This window comes from Thermobia domestica, chromosome 2 (genome assembly GCF_964235325.1).
Source record: "Thermobia domestica chromosome 2, izTheDome1.hap1.1, whole genome shotgun sequence".
NCBI classification, from domain to species: domain Eukaryota; kingdom Metazoa; phylum Arthropoda; class Insecta; order Zygentoma; family Lepismatidae; genus Thermobia; species Thermobia domestica.
The window spans coordinates 32844782-32866511 of record NC_137455.1 but is presented as its reverse complement, the minus strand read 5'-3'; the positions used below and the strand labels follow the sequence as shown (position 1 = coordinate 32866511).

The 21730-nt window shown below is 33.4% G+C and overlaps 1 protein-coding gene across 1 annotated transcript in view; it reads right to left on the bottom strand.

Moving 5' to 3' along the window:
* The window catches only part of LOC145671328 (serine protease inhibitor dipetalogastin), a 208414-nt gene extending 186985 nt beyond the window's left edge, over window positions 1–21429 (bottom strand). The window contains exon 1 of the mRNA XM_081740337.1: window positions 20906–21429. Coding sequence (XP_081596463.1) covers window positions 20906–20957 — 52 coding nt within the window. The 5' untranslated portion in view covers window positions 20958–21429. The remainder of the gene's footprint in view (window positions 1–20905) is intronic.
* Between the last annotated feature and the right edge of the window lie 301 nt (window positions 21430–21730).

Genomic DNA, 21730 nt, shown 5'->3' with positions numbered 1-21730 from the left:
GCCATTTCACAATTAAAAACAATTAACAATTAAAAAGTTAAACAGGTAATTTAAAAAGTTTATTTACTTTTTGGATTGTTTAGAGTTCACGGCATTGTAATTGGTGGAATTGTTGGGAATAGTCAATCAAATGCGAGGGATCTCAAAAGCTGTCTTTTATTATTGAAATGTTTTACTCATTTTATTCATAGTCTTAGGAAGTCTAAAACATAGATAGTTGGCGAAACCGTTACATGTTTAAGTTTTCCAAAAGAGCATATATTACTTTGCTTATTGAGTAATTAAATTTGAATTAAATTAAGTACAGAAAGCAGAGCTTTTGAAGGAAGGAGATATTACAATTGGATTTTCAATAATTAATTACATAAGAATATCTGTTGTCTCGTTAAGTTATTTGATATGTTTTATGTCAGATTTAACTCAAAATTAAGATAAGTTTTATTTGCACTCACAGTAGAAGGAAAATATCATATATTTGACGAACAGTATCACTGACACGTACATGTTTTCTATGATAAGGTTATTCAGATGCTAATAATGCCAGAGGCAAACATATTTTACGAGAGGGGAACCATATCATTTTCCATCATCTCAATGTAAATGAATCGGTCGCTCATAGGACAGATAACAGTCCCTGCCGCTAATGGAACTGTTGCCTCTAGGACTAATTCACTCTGACAATGTAGTTTATGTCAATTCCTAAAAAACTGAGACATCAAAAATTAAAAGAATAGATAAAAACAACTAGTAAGATATATTAAAAATTCTAAAATAAAGTCACTCTATTATAGTTTGTTAAAAGTCTAGAGATTAAAATATATTTCCTGTCATGTGGTTGCAATAAAATTTTTTACCCTTGTATCATATATTGGAACTTTAAAATCCACATTTTTGAAAATATAGTCTTACAAGTACTTTTAGTTCTACACAAGCACTTTTCTACAAATACTGAATGAATTAAATATCTCCTGTCAGCCAATAGTTCCAATTTAAAATATGTTTTCCAGTACTCAAACACTAATAATAATAATAATAATAATAATAATAATAATAATAATAATAATAATAATAATAATAATAATAATAATAATAATAATAATAATAATAATAATAATGTATTGAGGTGACATCCTTCTTACAAATGTCGTTTCTTGCTGGACATGTTATATTCCTGTATGTAAAGCTAGCTTGGTGATTGATGCCAAGAACGTATCCCGTAGCTTGTAAAGAAACATACCCAGTAGCCTGATTGCATAATTATATCTCATTGCATATCATGACAAGAATGATAAGGTGCTCACATACATACATACATGTATACACACAGACACATATATACATTACACGAGTCTTGGCAAAAACATGTTCCATATGCGCAAAACGCATACAAATGACCTTCACATCATTATAGTAGTACAATGAACTTCTGTTTTTTTTTTATATATGCATATACATAAAGAGAAGGGGGAAAAAGTAAAGAAGAGGATGACCCCACTTTTGAAGTTAGTTGGAAACGATGAAATGGGTATTTTAAAACTTTATGACTGTTTATTGCAGTAATTACACTTAGCATGTAATTATATTAACGTCTATATAGATAGAGAGTAAAATCAGGTTTTATTATTTCTTTATGTACGTATAATTGTACTTTATTTACTTTCATGTTAGGTATTTAGTTTTAATTGTATTTCTGGGTTTGCTGGTAAATGTGATTCGTTTCCGATTAGCATAATTCTTTACAGTGAACCTAGATATAAGACTGTGTAGTAGGATCTAGCTTAATTCAATTTATATGAACAAAAGGTATGTAATTCTTAAGGTAGAATATTCTGGAAAACCAGAACCTTGCTTGGTAGGATAACTTAAGCTATTCTTCTTGCATCGGTCAAATTTTTAAGGAAATTGTTAACCCTGTCAATATATTTTACCCATAATCAAAACTGAAATATCACTTTATCTTACCAAAAAGTGGTAAATTACCCTATTACAGGAAAATAATATCTCATCCCCTATCTAAACGAGTTTATCCGAAGCCACTCCTTATCCCAGTTTTCTCAAAGATAAGACAAGGTTAAATCAATTTTTCGCACCAGAGAATGGCAAATAATTTCACTTCGTGAAAATCGTTACCGGTACTCTTCTCCACTTTAAAGGAATTTTCCCGAAGTTCTAAAGGTCTGTTCAAACTAGGCGATAAGTTGAGCAAATCGTGTCTAGCAACAAGTCGAACAACAAGTGTGGGGGTGGAAATGAAGTCGAACGATTTATTTATTTATTTTTACAGAAAAGTTCCTCAATTTGTCTTCCGCCCAGGGTGAAGAGCTTGCGATATGTTCCACAACAATCCCTAGTGTAGATGTGTTGCTGGAAAACGAAGGGACACTGTCTACCGCAGCGAAGTAGTTTCTCTTATTTTTCCTCCTTTATTTCATGAAAATCATTACTCCTGCCCCTTTCTTAAACGAACTTAACCAATACCACATCTAGTTAAGTTTCACAAAGAACTAATTGAGGTTTAAATCTTACAACCTTCACCATCTTCGTTAAGGAGTTTGGGTTACCAAAAACAATTTTATATATTTACTCTGTTCGTGTGTCGGGACCGCGGTGGCTCATTGGTAGAGCGTTCACCTCTGGTGCATGGGGTCTCGGGTTCATACTCTGCTCCGGCCAAGTGAACTTTGTGAGGGACAAACTCCGTGTAAGTGGGTTTCCTCGGGGTTGTCCCGTTTCCTCCCACTTTCTTCATTCCACTATTCCAATCATTTCTCATCACCGTCTCCTTTAGCCTAGCCGGCATAATAGTGGGACATAAAACGCAAAAATTTCATTTCATTTCATTTCCTGTTCGTGTGTCCTTCTGGGAGCCACAAAATCTGAAGAACTGGTCGATGGATCGACATTAATTTCGGGGAGGATGTAAAGGAAAGTTAGAAATCCAGTTCATTGTTGGAGATGAACCATCCAGTGAATCCCAAGATATGAACAATCGAAAATCGTTCTCATATAATTATATGAGAGTAATTATGGATACTATCCTTGCTCGATAGACTACCTACAGTGTTGTTGCGATTAGCGGGTTAGTATAGCGCTCAGGATGTTTAAATGTTTAACCATATAAAGTGTTTAAATTTAACATATTATTGGAATACAAATGTTGATATATTAAAACCTTCGTAGACTTATCGTTACCGGGAAGGATTTTAATAACTTCTGGATAAAATTAAGAAATAAAATCAGGGCATAATTGTTATACATAAATTTACAAAACGAGACGAGGAAAGATTGGAGACAAGACGATAAAGAGTTATTCGAAAATCGAGACAAGATGAGAGAATCCATGATATACACAAGCTCGAACTAATGCTTAGGCTGAATAAACTAGAGCCTAAGGCGACATATTAGGCTCGATCTTATCCTCTTTATATATTACAGAATAAATTAATCTATTGTACGGGAAATTTCCGATGTTAGTGTTTGTGCATTACATATTATTATATGTTTTTTCCCCGTTTCAAATGAGCCCGCCCTAAAAACGTGTACTGAGCAACGAGACTTTGTAAGTCGTGACTGAGTGTTGAGTCCCACTATGGACAACAATTTGGTCATTATAATGTACCATAGAATCTAAAACCTTGAACAAAATATTAAATTAAATTATCTTCGTGTATTTAGTAACAGCAACAACGTTTGGAGTGTGGAAATATATTTGAATTTACATGACTTTGGAGGGGACGGTTTCGGAAGCATAGCCTTAGATTCAAGAGTGTGTTAGTCTGACTCTGGATATACAAGGAAGGAAGAATTCTTATATATATGTATTTGTATTGTATATGTATTATATATATGTACTTGATCACTCTTCCCCTATCTCTAAAAATTGGCGTGCAAGTACTAGAGCATTCTTAAACATGGATATTTCGATAGATCACATACCAGTTCCTCAGTGATGTCTTGACCCGACTACGATAGGTCCTCTTGCAGTGGAGCTATGAAGTTAACCTGTTCACGTTTTCTTCACCCTATAACTCCGAAACTATCCATTTTTGAGCACAGGTCTATATAAACTTTTTTTCTTATTGTGATGTCAGGAATCTATTCCCAAAATATTGTGACATATTTTTTTAACACCCTGTATATATATATATATATATATATATATATATATATATATATATATATATATATATATATATATATATATGATCTTATAACAACTCTTCCTTCCTGTACATAAAGAAATAATCGTACACAATTCAATTCAAAATTACATTTCTTCTGCTTTGATTCAACTTTGATCATCCAAAAGTAAACACTATACTTATGCATTTGTTTTTTTCTTCTCTTTCTTTGCTTGTTTTTAAGGAAAAAAGAAAAACAATGAAAATTGACATCTCAGTAGAAGAAGAATTAAGTTAGATTTGTGAATCCTAAAACAGTCTGGATGTCACGATTCAATCGCATTGTTAAGAGTTTGTAACAAGTTCATGATAAACTTAAGCATGTCCAACCCTTTCCAGTACTTCAAAGGAAATTATATATTATACACATGAAAATATTTTTACTTACTTTTTTTTTTTAAAAAAAAAGGAAGATCTCTTCACATTACCATTCCACTTGTTTTTCGTTAAGATAACTTTTACTATCTTCACTGCAGCTCTTCATGATTTCAACATGTACATGATGACAATGGGAAAATCTTTTTTTTTTCGTTCTTTCTTTGAAAGGGAAAGAAACAAAAACGAATCGAGAAAAACGTAACTAACGGTTGGACGTGACTTCAGCGAGAGCAAGGAAGTCTTTAGAAACAAAAAAAAAAAAAAAAAAAAGTAACTCCTAAAGATGTTCTTTTCAACATCCTGAGAGGGATAATCTTCTAGGTGGTCAAATTCAAGGGTGTTCATTCAAAAGACATTCATTTGTTTGGTTTTTACTTTTTTTTGTTTGTTCTGTTTGTAGATGTCAGGTTTCCTTGCTTATTTTCTTTTTCCCCATTTTTTTTCCAAACTGTTCGAAAGTCAATGCCATTTTAACTAACAAGGTGCCATTACAACAAGATACAGGTTTAGATTTCTTAAGGCATGTTGAAACTAGTGACATGTTGAGTTTTTTTGTTTGTTTCGTTTTGTATGGTCAGTAGAAAAGTCGAGTAGTTTAAAAAATGTAGTTAATCACAGGACTAACAGAGAATACAGAGACATCTGTAAGAGGAGGGGAGATAATGATGCTTCAAAATGAGTCATTGAAAGCTTCTTCTAGAGGGATTGCTAAAATTATATAGCAACTGAAGTGTATAATTTATAAAATATTTTAATTGAGGTAATAATCTCAAAGGGAGTTAATATAGGACATAATTATTGAGAAATTTTAACAGTAGATATTGTTTCTGTGAGTGGACATTGAGTACCTCTTTGGAACTATAGATTGTTGATAAGATAATTGCAAAACTTTATAACAACATCTTAACCGACTTCAGACACGCACACTAGTTTACAATGTTACAAACAAAGATAGTATATAATGTTCTATGAAAGTGTTCTAAAAATTTGCAGTACAACCCCTGTAGTGTTATGCAACCAAAATCACGCTCAAAATGTATAATTGCCTATAAGCATGTTACTTTGCTATGATTTGGAGCATCCAATACAACCCCTGTGTTGTTATGTAACCACAATTACACTCAGAATGTATGATTGCCTATAAGCATGTTACTTTGCCGTGATTAACTAAGCATGCCTTGAGTTGCTTCATAGTATAACTCCAACGATTGGCATCAAATTCTAACGAAATTTACATAGGACCACCAGAAACGTCTTCCAAATTTTGTCTTTCAAACAAAATAACTAACTAAAAAAGAAAGAATCAAAGCTGTTTAAGCTATATCGAAATTATGCGTGAACATAGAAAGAATGCATATATAGATGAATTGAATTGAGAACCTCAGTTGAATTGAGTTAAATGTAATAAATAAATAAATAAAAGTTGAAAATATGAATGACCATTATTAACAGAACGTTCATCACATACAGTAACGAATTATTTTAGCTTGTTATACTGCCAATGTTTGATTTTGTTATTAATATTTATTTTCAGTACCCAATCCACATATACGATACACGTATGACAACAAAGTAAAATAATTTTGCATGCTAGATGTGATATTTTATAAAGATTGACTATTCTTTAAAATTAACTTTTAATTATATTAGAGTACTGTACATTTTGAAAATGGTGGGAGTTAATTAATTCGATTTGAATTTTCTTTGGTTTTTATTTAGAAAATGCCAATATTTTAACCTTTTGACAAGGATCTTAATCTGCACAGTCAACAATTATATGACATTTTGAGTTTGTGTTTTATGTCTTTGTGCAGCCCTAAGATTATGAAGGATAAGACCTTCTGTTAGCATGGGCTCCAGTCCACGACCAATGATTGAATTCGATGAAGTTGGAGGTGCGCAGACCATCATGTAAGTTCAACTCTCGCAATATAGGCAGCCTCTCACTATATAGATACAGTACCGAGAACTAACTCGTTTGTTTGTATGATTTTGTATACATACTCTGTTAATATACGAGTTGAAAGATATGAATTGTAGTTGGTTTTGTACGAGGGCTATTTTGTTTCAACCTTTGTTAAGCCACCACAGGAGAATCACATGAGATGAAGCGGCAAAAAGACAAAGTTGTTAATTGGATGTCACATATCCTCCCCACCAATAGACAGACTTTATCATTCAATCAAAGTGAGTAGTGATTGTGACAACATATCGAGTGCAACCGAAACTGGATTTAATTTTACTTCAAGCACCAAGTGTGAACTACGTTTCTCCAGGTGGCTGCTGAGTTCCGCACTTCGAGTGCAACCAAAATGCCTACCAAGTGTGAACTACAAGGTGTAATTCTATTTCTCCAGGCGAATTCTGAGTTTCTTGCAATTTCAAGATAAGACAGTTCAGGAATCATAATCTACGCCTTTCACGAACCACATACTTCATGCATCCGTTAAGGCTATCTACCGCCACAGATTTCAAATTTTGACTACTTTCGTCGTATACGTCAGTAAGTCCTTTAATCTCTCTGTAACACTCGTGCACGTACCGATCACTTATAAAGTTCCTACCGCAAACCCTACTATTTGACGATGAATTTCAACTGTATTATACGTAGTTCACACTTGGCGGGCGCTTCAATAGGACTTGAGAAGGCTACGTGGTTTAACAGAAGTCCTCGTAGTTTTAGTAAGGAAAGTAGGAATATATAAAAAAATGCTCTTCTTGATACGAAAGGAGTAATTCAATTTGATTGGTTATTCTAAAAACCATGGAATTAAAGAAAGGTCGAGTGCCTATGAGTTGAGCTTCGTGTGTGGGTATTTAGCATCATTAGACTGTGTACCAGGTCCAGTATATAAATTTGTGAAGCCTTGATCAGAATTAGTTACGGAGTAAGATTATTAAGTAAAAGAGTTGTATACGTAAGACAGCTTAAGCTTAATTTGATTTCAGATTCATCACCCTACCATACTATCTGACCTCTAAGAAAGCTGCATTGTTGGAACAATTATCTTATTTCATTATAAACTATTATTAATTTTCCTCTAGCCCAGGGTTTCTCAACCTAGGGTTCGCGAAGATAAGCGGAATAGAAAATATATAATTAGAATTTAATATTTTTAAATGTTATTCTGAATTTTGTTCTGATAGGCATATTTTTATATTTATACATACTGTTAAGAACAACAACAAAAATGCGTCTACTAAACATTTCAACAGGTGCAGAGTTGTTTAAAAATCAATTTAAATGAAAGAGTTAGGCTACTATATGAAACTAATGAGAACTGGATATTGAAATACCAGAAAAATACAAATGCAACAAAACCTGCATATTGAAATACAATTAAAATTGAAATCTAATGAGATACCTGAGCATGGTATGATTTCACTAGTGCGGCAACGTAAGGTTCATTCTTCATGATGCACATTATCAGGTCATTTAAAATACTCAATATTTTTTTTTAAACAACTGTCCAAGTTTTTTTTAAACCAAAATTAAAAATCACTTCATTTTTATCATATGACCCAAAATTAAGGGAGTTATAAAGTTTTAAAATTTTGAAACGGTTTTTACTTTGAAACGAATTCGATATTTGTAATATGAATGAAATGACCAAATTTGGTTTTAATTCAGTCGCTTTTATGGAAGTTACTATATCCATTATATACAAGAAAAGAATTCTACCATTATAGAAATAGATGGATATTATGAGATCTCCGCAGTAGATATATTAAAAAATCCCACACAAGCTTATTACAAACCAAAAATTATAAGGGGGTCGCTGGCAAAAGGATGTGATAAAGTGGGGATCATGAATAGGAATGAGGTTGAGAACCTCTGCTCTAGTCTAGTCTAGAAGATTGTATACTGATACTTTACAGTGTATTCTATTTTTACCTATGAACTGTTCGCAACGATGATATTAAAATTATTATTATTATTACGTTTCCAGATAAACTACTCTTTTTTTTTTTTAAAAAAAAAAAAAAAAGCTTATTTGAAGTTCACAGTCAAGATGTACAGGAAACAGACAACATGCATTGAGGCTGTATTGCTTAACGTAAAGAAGAAGATTTTACATTAGTTGACATTTTGACAACTCTTTCAATTCTGTCATGAGGATGAGCTGTGATTGGAACACCAGAAACAACAAATATATCAGTCACGCATATATTTTTGTGCGAAACGCACTTTAGATACCTTCTCAAAAGAATAGGCAAAAAAAGTCGCTCAAGGAAAAGTAACGTAAAAACAAAACAAAACAAAAAACAGAATGACATGAACTGGAAGAAGAAAAAGAAAAGAGAGTATTCTGTGAAGAAAACCAATACATATAATCAACTTAGTTCTGACGAAACATTCATTCTTCTCTTCTTTTAAAAAAAAGAAAGAAAGAAATGAAAAGAAAAAAGTGTTAGAATTATATGCATTCCTTCGATCACTTCTTCATGTAATTTAAGTTACAAGAATATTTTTTAAAGGTACATTTTTTGTTTACTTTTTTCATTTTTGTTAACACACAACAAATGCACAAAACCAGTTTCTTAAAGTAAATTGCTCTAGACTTAAACCGAAATGAATGTGTACATGTTTCTGAAGAGTGTTTGTTTTAACATGAAATTCAATATCAGTTTGAATTACTTTGCTTTCTTTGCGTTTCTTTGTTTTTTCTTTTATTTTTTTTTTAAATCTGCACCCTAGTCAGAACTGCTGTTTTAGCCTTCGAACATAGTTTTACAGACGACAACATAGACAAGAATTTTAGGAATGATAAAAAAATGTATTAAAAAATTGGGATTTTGGCCAACAATTTCAGGGATAATTAAAAATGCATAAAAAGATTGCGATCTTGCCAATAATTAGTTTTTGGACCAGAGGCCACAAAATTTTTAAACGGTCCCTAAATCGAGTTTAGCTACATTATTATTATTATTATTATTATTATTATTATTATTATTATTATTATTATTATTATTATTATTATTATTATGTAATATGCACATCATACTGAGTTAAGTGATAGTTTGGGCTTGGCTACACTGTATTTAGTTCTCCAGATATAAGGCGTACAAAAAGATTTTTGATTGAAATGTATTGAATCTTTTAATCCAGAAATGTAGCTAAGACTTATATTTATGTAAAGGATGAAATGCGTGAAAACTTAGAGAGGTTTGTGTTACTGGAGTATAAATTTTAATATCTTCAATCCTTATATGTTACAGAATTGCTTGAAGCAAAGGAATGTGATAATCTATACAAAAATAATATGTTACAAAACTACATTGAGTTATAGGAATATTTTTTGTACTCGTTTACTTATTGCGCACCACTAGAAAGAATTGTTGAAAAATTATAATTATTTCACTAATTTCCTTCTTATTGTCCCCTAAAAGATTTCCACTGAGCTACATGAAAATATCTCGCGTGGCATAGATAAATTCAAAGGGACCACCAGAAATAATTATTTATTGAAAATTTACAATTATTTTACGATTTGCGCATAAATACGGTTTCTGGATGAGTGGCATACAAAAAACTAGTGCAATAAACACAAACAAACCTGTGTTAGGTGGCTACTAAAAAGCAACGAATGCTATCTAACCGAGTCAGGGCAGGGCGAAGCTGGTGGACCCTAGCGATGGTGATTATGCGCGTAAACTTGGATAGTGAAGAGAAGCGGGTTTTAACAATGATACGAGTTTCAACAGCACTTGTCATGGTTTTATACTTGTAACGCTCCGCTTGTAAACATAAAATACAGGCTCTGTGCACTGTACAAAATTATACCGCCGGTGGAAAATAGCCTCTAATAGAGTCCTTTTTTATATGCGCTCACTTATTTTACCACACGCACTTACTTAAATATTATGTGTTAGGAAACTACATTGAATTATAAAAATATTTTATTCTACAAAAATGTGATGATTTAAAAAAAATACATTGATCTATAGTAGTGTTATAGCCCTACATGAATAGGGCATGTTAGAAAACTATGAATGTTCTGTCATAGTAGTATTTAATTTAATGCAGTATAATGAGTTAGAAAAGTATTGATTTATAGAAATGTAATAGTTGACATAAACATCATGTGTTCGAAAACAATGCTGAATTATAAATAATTTAATCTACAGAAATATAATGTGTAAACATATATTGATATAGAATTGCTATAATACACAAATTGTCATTATTATGCGTCACTACATGTCAAGTCAGGCCTATAGCCAGCCCAAAAGTGTAGGGGGGGGGGGCGGTTGAAGTTAGGAGGGGACCGTCATTTGCCAGTCTATCGTGAAAATTTTAGGGGGGCCCGGCCCCCCTAGACCCTCCCTGGATACGGACCAGTGTCAAGTTACAATATTCAGACGCTTGTTGAACTACATGTATATTGTTATTTACAGAATTATAATGAGTGTTGAGCTATAGGAATATTTTTATCTACAAAATATAATGTGCTATAAAAATGTTGAATTGTACAAAGATTCTAAAATAACGGGTGCAAAATTATTTTGAACTACAGGAATATTGCAGTGTAGAATATCTTGGCCGATAGAATTTTATAATACTTGGTTGGAATGTTATATTTGTTCCAGCACCGAATTGAACTGAAGTTTGCAATTTCAGACATGAACTATAGCTTCCTCTAAGAATCCACACAAGGCTTATCTACCACAGGTAAGAATACTATTCAAGAAGAGTAATGATTTGGAGAAAAATAATATTATATAATATAATATTGTAATATACAGTAGGACGTCGATAATCCGAACGTCAAATATCCGAACACGGTCCCTAGAAACTTTTTACATTTTGTCTTAACGCTAGCGATAAACAACAATAGTGTGTCCGTCGAAGTTTTATGAAGTCAGTGTTTTTTTTATTTTTTTGCAAAAGTTCTTCATATGTAATTGTTTGTCATACATATTTTTATTTTTATTTTCTCTTAGGCCTATAAGTTTTAAGTGTGACTTACAAGATCAGTGTAACTTACTGTACGATTAGGTTCTTCAGAAACATTAAATGTAAGTAGCCTTACGTACAGTATTGTAATTACTGTATGTACTGAATAACCACTGTATCGATAGAAGAACATACCGTACAGTATATGTAAGCCTAAATGGAATTTTCTTGGTCATTTTCGAAAATTCGAACAATTTGAAAATCCGAACTATCTGTGGTGTGTAGGATTTTCTACTTCCTACTGTATTTCTAACTTAAAAAGTATGCTCTCCAGATATGTGATGATTATATACATACAGAAGTATTAAGGTTGTATTAAAGCATTTAAACTTTAGTAATATTCAAGTTTACAGAGACATGCTGTGACAAAATATGGTTGTAAATATTGAGTAAGAATTTACAAATTCCTGTTATTTTTTTGTTGGATGTAGTCTTGTTATTTGGTCGTAAAGGCAAAAATACTTTTCACTTCATGGTTGTTGAAGAAAGAAGAATTTTAAGATAAGAATCATGCTACACCACAATGACACATATATTACGCTAATATTAATAGCATGTTTTTATCAAGATATTCTCATTAAATGAAAAGAAAACTGCAGTTCAAAATGTTAAAAGTTGAGGCGTTATCTTAGTAATTTAATCGATAAATGTTAAATATATAACTGTAATGCTAAAAAGGAAACTTCTAAAGTACATTCTTAAGTCAAGTAAATAGTTCCAGATATAGTCATACCTGAAGTGTGAATAAATCAGACTGATGAGTTATTATAACTGTATTTAGTAATGGAAATATATATATTGAATTACAGAACGTTGTAATTTAGCAAGGTAGGATGAGTTGGAAAAATTTGAGTGATACGATCACTGTGACATATACAATATGTTTTAAAATTACAAATCTATATTGAATTTTAAAGAAATATAATTTACAATAATACAGTCTTATGAAAGAATACATTGAAATGTAGGAAAGTTGTATTACTGAAATATCATATTAATAGAAATATGTTTTAATCTGTAGAAATTTTATAATTTATAGAAATATACTATATTATACATGTATATAAATACTATTTTGCAGGTTATAATGCTTTGCAAAATAGAGATGATTTGTGAGAATAATATACAGAAATGTCTAATATTTTCTTTAAAACTACATTAAATTATAGAAAGATATATTGTAAAGAAGTAATACTTTAGAAATATATTTGATGTACAGCAAAAAATTGAGTTATACGAATATTACGGTAAAAATTAACATACTTGTTCTAAAATTATAGTTGTAATTAAGATATGATTTACAACAATTTACAAATTTATATTAAATAATTTATATTAAATAAAGTAGGAGCTTTCTCGTAGCTAAGTGGTTAGCATACACGCCTTTGGCGTGGGATACTCAGATTCTATTTCTGACGGGAGCTCATGGATTCGGAGCCACGTTAAGCAGTACAGGTTCACGTCTGATATAGCCTCGCTGCTGAAAGCGATGCTAAACTCAAAATCAAAATTAAATAAAGTATAGTACAGTAGAATGGAAAAGTTTTAATAATTATATTGCAATTGGCAGATGATATTAAATACAATGTATCATCAAAACAATAGGTTAGTAGAGGAGAATATTGCATGGAAATGTTTTAAAATTTTATGACAAGTAACGAGCTAGTAACGCATAACACTCATGACAATTAGTAGCGTATGCAGAATTTCGTCAGGGGGGTTCAAGATACCAAGTTCATATGATTTTAGACACTTGCAAACATATTTCAATGTGGTAAATGCTTATGTTTGCATAATATTTTTCTCAAGGAAGGGTTAAAATCCTGAACCACCTCCTTTTCGTACATTACTAATGACAATATTGGTGATGATGCTAAGCAATTAATATTTCTTAACAAAGATGAATGTTCTAACGAAAAGGTTACTAAAACTTCGTCTTTTCATTATGCTAATCATACTTTTATGGGCATATCATGTAACATGCTCTTTCAAGTCAGTGGACACCCACTGCAAATTGCTTAACTACCACCTTCATGTACGTAAACAAAATTTTGTAATAATAGATGATTGCTAATTAAAATGCTTCAGAGTTTCTGAAACGGTAATATACAGTACATGCTCTGTGGGAAAATACACTATTGACGCCAATTTGGTTATTTTTATAACGAAAATTAGTGGTCTGGTACATCATTGTAGGTGGTAAATCATACCTGCCGGCTCCCCTTTTCGAACTTGTTCTCCAACAAGATGTCTGAAAAACTTGTCACATTATGTAAATTTAATTGCTGATAGTTGCCGCAGACATCTTTGTCGCCATCTCACACGAATACTCTAAGTCATCTATAAGATCAAGTTCTAAAAATACATATACGAAAAATATTTTTCTATCATCTGATACAGTTATCATAACGCATAAGCCTACTTGAATTTAACTTCCCGTATTACTATAACTGGAGGTATTTATTTGTCTTTTGGACGGATTCTAAAACCTTTCTCCCATACAGTTATCCATTAACATGTATTGATCAACTTCGAAGCATTAACTTTTTAAAACATAAAATGTATAGTGAATGTAGAGTATGTTCTTCTTTTTACTAAAACGACATGTCTTAATGATTGCTAAGCTGTTAGCATTAACATGGGTGACTCTCCACTATACAGAATCTACGTGATATGAATATAGCTAAAGTCTTCATTGTAGCAATTCCCTGAGAAGCAGTTATGGTGAATATTATAACAAGAATGTTCTCTTAAGGGAAAAGAAGTCAATATTTAAAACATAGGATCATTCAATATGTAAAATAATATCTAGATACAAATTATTTATTTATATTATTTTATTTTTATTGATCATCTATTGTTTCTGTATAATGTGGCATTTCTATACTTTGTAACACATCACCTTTCTTATAAAGTTTCTATGTCTTAACAGGTAACGGGTTCTACTGCTTCCAATGAATTCGAATCACTACTAAGACTCGTTATTTATTGATTCATCTGCATTTACATTATTTTTCAGCAGCAAGGATCTATAGGACGAGACTTACACTTTGAAAGGTAACTTGAACCACTTTAGCCCTTTAATTCTCTCCCATCTGAATCGAATCTGGGATTTCTTGCACCAAAGGAACGCGCCCTAGCTATTGGACCATGGAAGAATGTTTACTCAAATATTTACCTGAGACTTAGTACCTCTAACGGGATGGGTCGCGGGACCATGTATATATAAAGAATGTGTGTTAGGCACAAAGAGAGAAAAAGTAAACAATAAGGGGCACGCTAAACCTAAGGAAACCAGGGACATACAGATATTCACATAGTCTGGTATCCCCATCGTAAGTGTTCTACCGTCACTGAAAGATTATTTTCAGCAAAATGAAAGTTGCCATACAACCTGGAATTTCTACAATATTCCTATAATTACTGGTTCTTAATATCGTAGTTAAATCACTTGTCCATCCATGAGAGATAGTCTTTTTCTTAACCTTCCAAGGAGGTGGGTAAAGATCGGCCTTTTCCTCTCTATGATAATCTAAAAAAGTAAAAGTATTCATAAAAGCCAATATACCATATAAGTATGTTCATACGATATACTGGCTTTGTATACACTTTTATTTTTTTTTTTTAATGTATAACATAAGTGAAAAACAGGTCGACTTTTACCTATTTCCTCTTATCTTCAGCAATTTATGTAATTTCCAGAACTGAAATACTGAAAGAAAACGATCCGCAAAAATTACCGCCCCCTAAATCCTGCCGTCCAGGGTCATGGCCATGTTGGCTCTTGCGTAAATACGGCCCTGCATATCTATATGCGGAAAATCCTTATGATTTCAATAAATCTCTTACATTTATGTTTCTTGGCTTTGTAATGTATTAAGAAAGATATTTTAGTTGGTTTGAGATATGTGCAAACCTCAGCATGAAGTTCACATGATTTGAGGCTTTTTATATTATTTTTTTTTCGTTTAAAAAAATAAAATACCTGGTTTAAACAACTTTGGATTAAACCATTAAAATAAATCTTATGTTTTAAGGGGCTCTTAAAACAACGAATTTCTAGCTATCTGGAGTATTAGATTGGCATTTAATTGAGTTTATTTATATTTTGTTGGCGTAGTTAAGACACAGGAACTGTGCCTATAATATATATATTGAACTGCCATCATCACTGCTACAAATTTCGAATTTCTTCTAATGGTAACCTGCATGCTACATTCCAGAAATATTTAACTAGTAAAATTTACTAGAAATCTTTAATTTAGTATGCCTTTAAAGATAGCCTACAGTAGACGGATAGACTTCGAGAAAATCCACGGACACAATGTTGTGCACCATAAACTTCTATGACCTGAGAACGCACCAGAAACCGCTCACACCAGAATTGAAAGCATAAAGGATATATTTTTTGATTACTGTGATTTAAATAAAACATTGTGTCTTGATTCAGTACAAAATATACGGTATGAAATGAAACATTTGATTGTTTAATTTCTTTATTGATTAGTGTAAGCTCTTTTCAGCATTGAGGCTAAATGGGACGAGACCTAATTGAATCACTACCAATACTTGGATCTATATCGAAGAGTAGTATTGCCACCTGGCGTCAAATCCGAACCGAATCCATACATTTAGTAATTTATTTGGCCACGAAAGGGCACGCGAAGAAATACATGCTGATTAGAAACTTCTTTCCTTTTGTATTGATTTCTTTTACTTTTCCTTTGATTTTGATTTGATTTTGAATTTAGCGTCCCTTTCAGCAGAGAGGCTATATGAGACGTGGACCTACAGTTAAAGTGGGATCCGAATCATATGAGCTCCTGCCGGGAATCAACCGGGTCTCCTATGCAAAGGTGAGTACGCTAACCACTTAGCTACGAGGGAGCTCTACTTTTCTTTTGAGTTCGTGAACCTATTGAATAGCGTATACAGGGCACAAAATTTCCGGTCGCCATTGGCGACTAGAAATTTAGAGCTGGCGACCACTGTTCAGTAGGAATGGTTTCTGTCGAAACTCACAGGGCTACGCAGTTTATATTTCACGAAAATAAATGTCACTGCATGAGAGAAAATACGGAATGTGAAGTCTTCACAACGAACATGGAAAATGAAGTCATCACAATGTTTTAATTCGCCCCTCCTTTACTTAAGGGTCTTCACTACAGCGAAATTAAGCTACCTCTAATTTTTAGAGTTTTTCTGTAATATCTTCAAAATAAATAAAAGTATTCGAAAAGCAGAAACGTAGTGAACTAGACAGAACTATTTTGCATGTGATACCTTTACCACAATTTACCTATCTGGTTTTGGTATGCTGCTATTTACAGAACCCGCAAAAAATGCTAAATCTACAGTTGCAAATCGAAAGTAGATAGATGAGTTGTGATAACGGTACCACATGCAAAATCGTATTGTTTAGTTTACTACATTTCTACTTTTCGAATATTTTTTATTTGTTTTGAAGATATTACAGAAAAACTCTAAAATTAGCGGTAGTTTTATTTCGCTGTAGTGAAGACCCTTAAGGACTTAAGAACTTTGATCCGAAATCTGCAATCAACAACTGGTACTTCAGTGCAGAGAGAGAACGTTACACAAACGTGAAGTCTTAAGGTAAGATATTTTTAACATGTACAGTATATGAATTATCCAATTCAAAATTGATTATCCTGAATCTAATAGTCTGGTTTTGAAATGTTATGCCCTGATGTAATCTCTTTCTTCGTCAAACCAAAGGCCACTGGGAGGGGGGATCTCTCACAATTTGTACGTGAGAAGTACTGGTGACCATCATTTTTGAATTGGCGAGTGCGTCTGACTTCGATATGTTGTGCTCTGGCGTATATATTGTGCGACACAGTGTTTTACAAGAAAATTAATAAATAAATAAATAATCCCACAGTTCAATAAATAATTAATTGAAAATCCCATAGTTATGATCTTTAGTCTATAGAATTAATGAAAGATGAAAGTAAATCATTATGTAAAAAATAGTGGGATGGGAATGTGGGAGGAAATGACAGAACTCCGAAGAAACTCACAGATCGAATCAGGGTTCCCTCACATCAGAAGTGAAGTTTCTGTCACTGAGTTACAGTGCTCCCAAAATTTTAAAAGAATATTTCCTGCATATCCTATAGACATCAACTTAGCACCCTTAGCTTCTTTTTCAGCAAGACTTAGAATCCGAGCCATATACACTAATTCAGGAATCGAACCAGTGCCTTCCGCATTAAATTTTGCTGTTTAGCTACTAAGAACCTAAAGGATTATGGGAGAGATATTATCTTTGTCAAATAGTATATTTGACATATACACAGGGCCGGATCCAGGATTCTCTGAGGGGGAGGGGTGCACCAATAACTACCAGTACATTTGAATTAAATTTGATTTTTTTTAAATGCCCTTAGACATCTGTGATGTGAATAAGAAATTCCTATGGAAATGCTAAATGTCTGCTCTAGATGAATTCTTTTCCTTCAACCTTCAGAAAATTGACTTAAACTGTTGATTTTGCAAAACTCACTACTAGCTTCTCACTTTACGTAAGGTATATTTACAACGAAGGGTGTGTGTGTGTACAAGTGCACCTTTGCACCCCTCCTAAATCCGGTACTGCATATACACACATTCTTGTTATGTTCACTGCAACAACTATTAACATTTTTCTTTTTCTTTTTTAAAAATTACGGTACAAACAGTGGCGGATCTAGTCCGGGGCCGGGGGTCCTAGGCCCTCCAGTTTTTTGAGTGACAAAAATAATTGAAGCTATTATTTATATATTTCTAAAAGTTTATATTAAACTCATGATACACCCAGAGCCGTGCCGTGGAAAATCAGCGCCCGTGGAGAGAGTATACGACGGCGCCCCCATACATATATTCCAAGCAATTTTTCCTATCTTTTTTTTCCTTTTTTCTCCCGAATTTTTCGCCTCCTTACTTCGGCACTCGCCCCGATCGCCCCCCCCCACGGCACGGCCCTGAATACACCTATCATAATCTGGGTTCTAGCTGGCCCCTTAGTTTTTACCGTCTAGATCCGCCACTGGGTACAAATAATATTTTCAAGAATATTGCTGTTGCAAGATGAATATATGCTTTTCTATGTATATGTTTCGTGAATATGTTCCTAAACCCTTAAAGAAATAATGAATGAATTGACATGTTCTGTATAACGTTTGAGATAGTTAACTTCATAGGAGAAATAACCGATTTGAGTTTATGAATACGGTGTGAGTAGGAGCGGATTAAGGGCAAAGCCAATGGAGCTCAGGCTCCGGGGCCTCCAAAATCCCTCTCCTTAATACTAAAATATAGCAATCAACTTATAATATTATAGGCTTCAGACCCATGCTATTCCTTTCCCGCTCGCTACGCTTGCGCTATTACTAGAGTTGTCTTCTTCCACCAGCGTTCTTCACCATTGACTTTTTGGCTTGTATTTGGCATTTGTTGTTACATTGCAGTATATGAACATTTAACTGTTAATAATGAATGTTATTAAACTAATTATTGTAAACTTGAAGCACATTAAAATATTACACCATAGTACTCGGTGTTTCGATGAGCCTACTAGGCTGTAGTAGGCAGCAAAGAAAAATGTATGCTCTGGAATTATTCGTAACATAGGACCCCCTTGAAATAGTCGGCTCCAGGACCCCAAAAGTCTTAATCCGCCCCTGGGTGTGAGGCTGCCTTAACTTAATCAATGTTCTTCGATTATTGGAACCGAAATTATCTTTCTTCTGTTAATTAAATGTGAGGTCAGTTAAATAATAATGTGCATTTCTGAAACAGGGAATAGTGCTTTGTTTTTTCACTTGTATGATCTTAACATTACCGAGGCCATATCAGGTCAATATTATTGTCTATGCATACTTTCTGGGGGACCGACAGCTTGCATACTTTCTGGGGAAATTTACTTCCTGTCTTTTGGAGCTAAGACAAATTGCAACTAGAAATTACTCTAATGCAGGGCACATTCTTTAGCACATAATATCAAAGGAATGACTGACGGCCTGCGCCCTTTTACCTAACATTGTTGGAAGTTCACATTCGCGAATTAAAAATATTCTTTGATGTTTTATTTGCATATACATATATACCACAATAGTGTCGAAGTACAGCCGTCTCAGACTTTAGCTTCCTGGGACAAAATTTTCTGGAAGAAACCTGTATCAGAGAATCGTTTAGCGCAGAGTTTCTCAACCTGGGGCCGCGACCCCTAGGGCGGTCCCGAGGGGTTTCATGGGGGTCGTGAAGGAAAGCGGAAGAGATAAATATAATTAGAACCTAATACCGAAAAATATTTTTAAATATTACTTTAAATTTTGTTCTGATATGCATATTTTTAATTTTTATACATACTGTTAAGGACGACAAAAAAATAGGTCTACTAAACATTTTCAACGGAGCAGAGTTGTTTAAAAATCAATTTCAGTGAAAGAGGTAGGCTACTATATGAAACTAATGAGAACTGCATATTGGAATACCAGAAAAGTACAAATGCCACATAACCTGCATATTGAAATACAATTATAGTTGAAAGCTAATGAGATACCTGAACCTCTTGTGATTTCACTGGTGCAGCAATGTCCGGTTCAATCTTCGTGATGCACATTATCAAGTCATTTAAAATCCTCAATAATTTTTTTTGACAACTATTCATGTTTTTAAAACCAAAATTAGAAATCACTTTATCTTTTTATCATATGAGCCAAAATTAAAGGAGTTATGAAGTTTTAAAATTTCCAAGGGCCTCCATTTTGAAACAGTATGACAGATCGGATTCGATGTTTGAAATATTAATGAACTGACCAAATTGGGTTTAATCCGTTAGCTTTTAGGGAAGCTACTATATCCACTGTATATACAAAAAAAATGATTTCTACTAATATAGAAATAGATAGATATCGTGAGATCTCCGCAATAGGTAGATATTAAAAATCCTACACAAGCTTATTACAAACTAGAAATTATAAGGTCACTGGCAAGAGGATGTGATAAAATGGGGGTCGTGATAGAAATTAGGTTGAGAACCATTGGTTTAGCGTAATGCATTCATGCACTTTCAGTGGGAATCGAGTCCTGGTTCCTCGTATGAAACCCATAAGTCGAATTATTTAGCCACGAGGGAGGCGTGGAAAGAGCATGGTAGACGTAATTATTTAGAATTATACAAGTAATTTGATATATTTAAATAATCCCTTACCAAATTTGACGTATAGATCCGTATAGGACTTCAACATATTCATGTATAATACAATCCAGTACACGAGAAGTATATATCCTTCAAAATGCTCAACATTTGAGATGATGTATTAAAATTTCCGAAGCGGCTCCCAATATAAAAAAAAGTAGAGAAATTCTATGCAGTACTTACCGGCAATAAAGGCTCCAATAAAGAGTAGAAAAAGTGTCCTTGAGGTTATCATTGCTGATTTCTTTTTTGTTTATTTATTCTTCTTGATGCAACCAGAACAAAATGGATGACACCACACCGAAGGGAAGAGAGGAATGATTGATCGGACTTGATCCGTCAAGTACGTTAAGGATAAACGAACTTATATATCAAAACTAACGAATGCAATCGTCTTCAAATTGGTAATCTGAAGACGCCTCGTCGAGAAAAAAAAAAAAAAAGAAGATAAAAGAAAACAAAAGGAAAATTTAAAAAAAAAAGAAAACTCGTCCGTCCGCGAGTTTTGTCGTCGTCGAGTGTCTTTAAACGGTTAACGAACTTTCGACGATTTGCACCTTCCTTTCTTCGTTGTACAGCAAGTGAAAAGGCGTAAGTAGAAAACGAAGAAAAAAGGAACGACTGCACTCGGAAGGGTTTGGTCTTGAGTTTTTACCTCGCCCTTGAAGACGATCGCACAGAGCCTTGACTTCACTCTGAACGGAGTCCGTAGAAGTCTTCACGTGTTATAGGGCAAGCGGAGTGCAGGGTGGGAGGTGGGCTATCCAAGATGGAGGGGAGGGGAAATACCCTCCTCTTTTTCCGTGCGTCCAGAGACCCGTGGAGTGAGAAAGATGCAGAGCATTGAGGTATATTATAGTGAGCGCTCTCACCTGACAGCTTAGCTACGAATGGGAACCAAACTCGCTCATCACATAACTTAACTATACGGGCATTGGCCGTCGGTATCTTTCAGTACATAAATATATGCATGAATACATGAATAAATATAACACAACTGGTCGCCTG